At 45.0% G+C, this 6418-nt stretch overlaps 1 protein-coding gene across 2 annotated transcripts in view; it reads left to right on the forward strand.

Moving 5' to 3' along the window:
* The window catches only part of COL4A2 (collagen type IV alpha 2 chain), a 142897-nt gene extending 139739 nt beyond the window's left edge, over positions 1–3158 (forward strand). For both annotated transcript variants that reach the window (XM_085215485.1, XM_085215491.1), the window contains exon 48: positions 594–3158. In XM_085215485.1, coding sequence (XP_085071611.1) covers positions 594–848 — 255 coding nt within the window. In that variant the 3' untranslated portion in view covers positions 849–3158. The remainder of the gene's footprint in view (positions 1–593) is intronic.
* Positions 3159–6418: the final 3260 nt, after the last annotated feature.

Below are 6418 nucleotides of genomic sequence, written 5' to 3' on the forward strand. Positions count from 1 at the left end.
CTTGGTGTAATTTGCAGTTAATGAACATCTGATAGAGGGAACCTACTTATTTGTACAGAAGCCAAGTCTTTGTTTCCATGGAGTTCCTTATATGCAATGTGGAATAAATAAGACTTTATAATAAGGAAAATTCAAGTTAGATACATGGAAAAACAACCTTCTCAGTGACAACAATCAGAAGAACAGGGTTGCCCATGGAAGTGGTGGAAAATCCATCCTCGGATATCTCAACAACTTGACTGTGCCCTGGAACAACCCAGTGCAACTTTGAAGCTGGGCCTGCTTTGAGCAGAGGACTGGCTGAAGTGACGCTGAAAGGGCCCTTTCTCACCTTCATGATTCCTCATTTATAAGATTTGCAACAGGGAGAATCCTAACTCTAGAAAAGATGTTTGTCAGAAATGACATCAACGCTTGAGATAGTTCCTTACTATAAAGCATAGCCAAACCCTTAAGTCTTACACAGCTGCAGGATCAGTCACTCTGGATTTAAGAATTAGGAGAATTTCTAGTGCTTTTCCTGTCTTCCCACGCATAATTTGTTGATGGCATTGAGATTGTGCTCTGAACACTGCCTTCCTTGTCTCCTTTAGCACACTGCAGCCGGTGATGAAGGTGGAGGGCAGTCGCTGGTCTCTCCTGGGAGCTGCCTGGAAGATTTCAGGGCTACTCCTTTCATCGAGTGCAATGGGGCACGTGGAACCTGTCATTACTTTGCCAATAAGTACAGCTTCTGGCTCACTACGATTGACCAGCCCTTCCAAAGCAAGCCCTCTGCAGATACACTCAAGGCAGGACTCATCCGAAGCCATATCAGCAGATGTCAAGTCTGTATGAAAAATTTATAGAAGCCTTTCATAGTATAAGGAACCTGCTTACCATCTAGTACTTGTACAGTGAAACCTTCTAGGATGTTTAGACATTTGAATAAATCATGTTGGTGCTTTTTTAACTTATTACCTCAAAAGCTGAACGGAAAGATAATTTTTAAAAGTGTATAAAAGCAAAACAAGTGTAACACAAGTTAATACACAGACCTAGTGCTGTGTTCTTCTGCTATACAGTACATATATATGTTTTTGCTAGTCTAACAGATGTTGCAAATACTCACGCCTTTGAAGCACAAAAAACTTCAGAAATAAAAGCTTACCGTGGTCAGATACCCACTGCGTTTACTTTAAGATAATATATACATCTCTTCTATTATGGTATTTGTCACGACACTAAACACTAACAGCTACAATTCAAACCATTAACACATAGTGATCACACTGAGCGTTAAAGCCTTGCAAAATTTTGACATTGTACAGTGGAAGGTGCTTACATCCAGCATTAAAATGCATGACTATTTTATGATCAGGCATCTCAACATAGTCAGAGCTTTTTATTATATTTGTGGGGTTTTTTTTAAGTCTCACTATTTCCTAGCACTTTGTCACTAGAAATAGAGAAGCCCACAATTGAATGACCACAAAATGCTATCCCTTCCTGTGTTGGTTAGGAGACTATACAGTAATGATTAGCATATTGTTTTACAAGTCTGGCCATTTTTTTCTAGATGTGCTCCAGACACTGCTCTCAGACATAGCGTTTGAATGTTGGGTGCTCCCCAATGGAGCCAGGAGTTGGACTCAGTGATCACAGAATCACAGAATGGCCTGGGTTGGAAGGGACCTCAAGGATCATGAATCTCCAACCCCCCGCCACATGCAGGGCCACCAACCTCCCCATTTAATACTAGACCAGGCTGCCCAGAGCCCCATCCAATCTGGCCTTGAACACCTCCAGGGACGGGGCATCCACAACCTCTCTGGGCAGCCTGTTCCAGCACCTCACCACTCTCTCTGTAAAGAACTTCCCCCTGACATCCAACCTAAATCTTCCCACCCTCAACTTAAAACCATTTCCCCTTGTCCTGCAGTTATCTACCCTTTCAAAGAGTTGATTCCCCTCCTGTTTGTAGGCTCCCTTTAGGTACTGAAAGGCTGCAATAAGGTCATCCCACAGCTTTCTCTTCTCCAGACTGAACAAGCCCAGCTCCCTCAGCCTGTCTTCGCAGGGGAGGTGCTCCAGTCCCCAGTCATCTTCGTGTCTATCCTCTGGACCCTCTCAAACAGCTCTCTGTCCTTCTTGTACTGGGGGCTCCAGACCTGGACACAGTACTCCAGATGGGGCCTCACAAGAGCAGAGTAGAGGGGACAATCACCTCCCTGTCCCTGCTGGTCACTCCTCTTCTGATGAAGCCCAGGATACCATTTGCTTTCTGAGCTGCAAAAGCTCAGAATTTTTCATCCACCAAATTTTTCACCCACCCGGACCCCTAGGTCCTTCTCTGCAGGGTGCTCTCAAGGACTGCTCCTTCCAGTCTGTATAAATGCATGGGATTCCTCTGGCTCAAGTTCAAAACCTTGCACTTTGCTGTGTTGATCCTCATTAGGTTCACCCAGGCCCACCTTTCAAGTCTGTTGAGGTTCCTCTGAATGGCATCCCTTCCTTCCACCATGTCAAACGCACCACCGTGACAATATGATCCTTGTGGTTCCCTTCCAACTCGGGATACTCCATGGTGCTGTGATTTACAAAGGTCCACTGTGTTGTGGGCATTCACCTGTGTGATGCTACTCACAGCAGCACTGAGTGGTTTTGAATTGCAGCTCTTCCCCTTTGAAAGCAGCCACTCACCACAAATAGTGACTGTGTGCTGCTGCAGCAGCAGTCGCATATAGGAGAGGCTTTCCAGGTCAGCTTATTGCTCGATGCCACATCACCTCCAAAGCTGGAGCCCATGCTCGTGAAAACAAAGGGGAAGGAAGCAGGGCATTTATTTAGCACCATCTCTTCCCATGAAGAACTGTGTCATTGCATGCCAGGCTTGGGAAATGCCCCAAATAGCCAGCTCTTCCCTTTTAGAGAAGAAAGCAATTTAATCCAATTGTCTGTCATTGCTGCAGGAGAGGGGGGGGAAGAATCAGTTGCAAATTATTCTCTTCCTCCTGGCAAACTCTGGTTATATATTCCCAAACACCAAAAACTGAAATGAAAAATAATTGCTGATATCAAAGTCACTGGTTCACTCCTGCTTCGGGTGCTTATTGGCTTTTGTAATTACATTCCATCCTCACTGTGTCATAAATAAATGGGTTTTTTGTACACCTCTATTTGTTGATTATTTCAATTTTTTAACAGGTTTTGCTGTTGTTGTTGTTTTCCTATAAAATGCGTATGCACGGCTCTTTTGAATTGCTTTGTATCTAAGGCAATTAAAAAAAAGAGGCACTGCTATAAAGAACCTTCTTGAAATTCAATCTCTTCAACCAGTAATACACTTTGAGGCACTTAAATCCTTCCGAGAGGAAACCTGCAGTTCAGGAGCTGCTCATTTAGGCTGACGTGGTGGTATTTCATCTGTTGTCACAAAGGGGAATTTAAGTCAATAAATGGTGATGCAGCAAATTAAAGCTAAATATTATTCACGTTCACCAATGTCCAGGAAACCAACATTGACCAACTTCAACAAGTGTTACCTCTGCAAAAATGTAAAGTGCAAGTGAAGATGAAGTTCTCAGCCAGCAGGGTTTCTGGCCTATATTAGTTGTGTATGTAATTACACAGATCCACAAATGGAGAATTTCCCTGTGCTTGAAATCAGCTCACTGATCATACTGGAGCGAAATCTGCCACTATTTCTTTCAGCTAAACTAAATCCCTAGAATTGCAAACGCTGCCATCTGCATCAGCCAAATCTATTCCACATTTGCCCGTCCCTTCAGATTGCACACAGTGGTGACAAACACCTGAGAGTCATCACTTTGCCTCTTCCAAATCTTGCCAGACAGACACTGCTGTGGGACAACTGAACATTACATCACTGGGGATTTTTACAGTTTGCAATGCCTGTAGTGCAGCAGCTGAAATGTCTTAAGAGCATTCGAATTGAAGTTATACAAACCCGTAAAAACTATTGTGTCAGCAGCAACAGCTAAGCATTCATGACTTCAATGACTGATGCATTGCCTAATCTTCTTTTGCAGCTAGTTCATTTTGAGGAATTCAGCAGATGGGTCCTTCCCAAAAGTTGCATTTCCTCTCTCGTTTCTGACTCGCAAGCCGTTTGCTCAGCATTGTACACCAGAACAGTATGAGTCAAAATGCGGGCATGGGTCAAGAAACGAGGAGGGGGAAAAAAATCATGCTGTGCACGTGCAAAGTTTCATATTTTGTTTGTGTATGTCATGTGCTTCAGATCCATGCACTTACTGTTTAGAAACTTAGGGTTCTAAACATAGCACTTCTGTTTTCTAAGCTTCTGCTGCTTGAAAATACCGTGAAGTGGAGCATGCTTCTGAGTCTGGAGAAAGGTCAGCAAGGATACATCCTCCTCCTCAGGCAGTGGAGCACTGCTGCACCAGTACAGCTGTAGTAAAAAAATCAGTGCAACTTGACCAGGTGACACCAATGTTTTTCTCACTGTATCAACCAACTCTGCCAAGTACACACTGCATGATTGGGCTTGTCCAAGGCAGCTGGAAATAGAACAGCAGCAAGGCACAGCAGCAGGCATGCCCCTGTAACAGGCGGTATCCAATTGCTGCCAGCAGGCAGGGTGCATGCTCACCCCTTTATGGGTTTGGCTGCACCTTATCTGGGCAACAGACTGCAGCCCTACCCCTGCCTCGCTCCAGCACCACTTTCAAGACACTCGCTCGCTCTGCTTTCAGTCTGAATACTGTTGGGCTTTCCACTGTGACATGGAGAAGGGCATGGCCAAGCCAAAACAGGCAAACACAGCCCAGCCTTGGCTGCAGACCCACCATTGCCTGCCCCATCCAGAGCTACCTCTCAGGTGGCAGCCTGGCCCAGCCGGTACAGGCAGGCCCATGTCTCATGTTCACCTGGTGTCACCAAAAATAGATCTGCTTTGCTGTCTGCATGCTCCATATAATCTAGACAAACGTAACATGGAAAAGAGGGAACAATAAGTACTTGGAAAATAAGTTTCCTTGTCTGCAACAGGGCAGGCAGAGCTTCATACAACACTGGCAACCCTCATGCAGAGGCATACCCATGCACAGCCATGAGAGGCCCGAGTCGAGACCACGCACTGGAACTGTTAATGAGAAAAGCAGCTTTGGGAGGGCAACACAAAACTTGGCAGGACACAGAAGAGCTGGCATTAAGGAGGAACACAGCCAAGATGTGCCCAAAGGGCACAGCCACATACTGCCTCAGCACTCAGGAGATTGGAATTTTGGCTGACTGGAGAGCTCAGCCTCTGCTTGCCTGGTGTCAAAAATCCCCCTGTGCAGCTTCTGCCCATCACCACAGGCAATGGCGCCCACTGCAGCCCCCGCGCTGGTGGCATCCCCAGGCTCATTGCAACTGCACAACCCCAAATCATGTCAGGACAGCAGCTCTCCTGCACCATTTCACTTTCCTGAAGTGGTTGCTTTTTTCTATATGACCACGTGTTAGCTGGGGAAGTTATTAAGATGAGAAAAAGTAGGATACGTGCATCAATACTGTGCTGTCAAATGGAGCTCAGCTGTAGCAGAGCTTAAGTTACTAATTAAAAAAAAAAAGAAAACCTACATCAAGTCCCATAAACCTTCAAGTTTTGCTTGAATGTGACTTCAGAAAGCAGCGAAGAAACAGGGCCAGCACGCACACTGAACAACCCAGGTTCCCTCCTAAGCTCTTACCAATAGCCTCCATGTACTGCTGGGTCTCCTGGGTTCTGCTATGCACTCCCTTGTCCCCCATGGTTGGCAAAGCAAAACCATAAATGGTATATTCCACAAGTGTAGCCCTGTGGGCAAAGAATGTTGCATCCTTTTCAGTAAAAATATCTAAGAGCTTTTGGAAAGACTGTAGGGATGTAGCAAAGCCAGTGGCAGATCTTTCACAGACCACTTTGGTCACAAACAAGACCAAGTATACTGCAATACACTTGCAACAAGGAAATAAAGCTATTTCAACCTTCACCCTGATGGGAAAGAGCTAAGCTGCTCAAGAGGACATACTGGTAAAAAAAAAAAAAAAAAAAAAAGTTTAATATATACTCAGTAATAATATAGTTCCTCATTCATCTGGGAGCGGTCTCCCTGTGTACCAAACAACCATGAACTGGGTAGGACACAGAGAGAGGAAAATGCATATAAACAGCTAACTTTCTAGTTTTGAGAAACCATGCCAGAAGCGTCTCTAGAAAGATGAAGGAGACCCTGCAGAAGAACCAGAAGAACTGGAAATATGTATAGTATTCAGTGTCTGTGTGGGACACTGGTTGGGAAGCTCTAGGAGCAGTATGAAGCGTTAGCCCTCCTGTTTACTGCAGGCAGAAGAGATGCCATGCACCTCATTAGCACTCCTTGGTACGCTTTCTATTGTACAAAGAGAGTTTCTTTTCTTATTCCTCCTG

This window comes from Meleagris gallopavo, chromosome 1 (assembly GCF_905368555.1).
Source record: "Meleagris gallopavo chromosome 1, MGAL_WU_HG_1.1, whole genome shotgun sequence".
Lineage (NCBI taxonomy): Eukaryota > Metazoa > Chordata > Aves > Galliformes > Phasianidae > Meleagris > Meleagris gallopavo.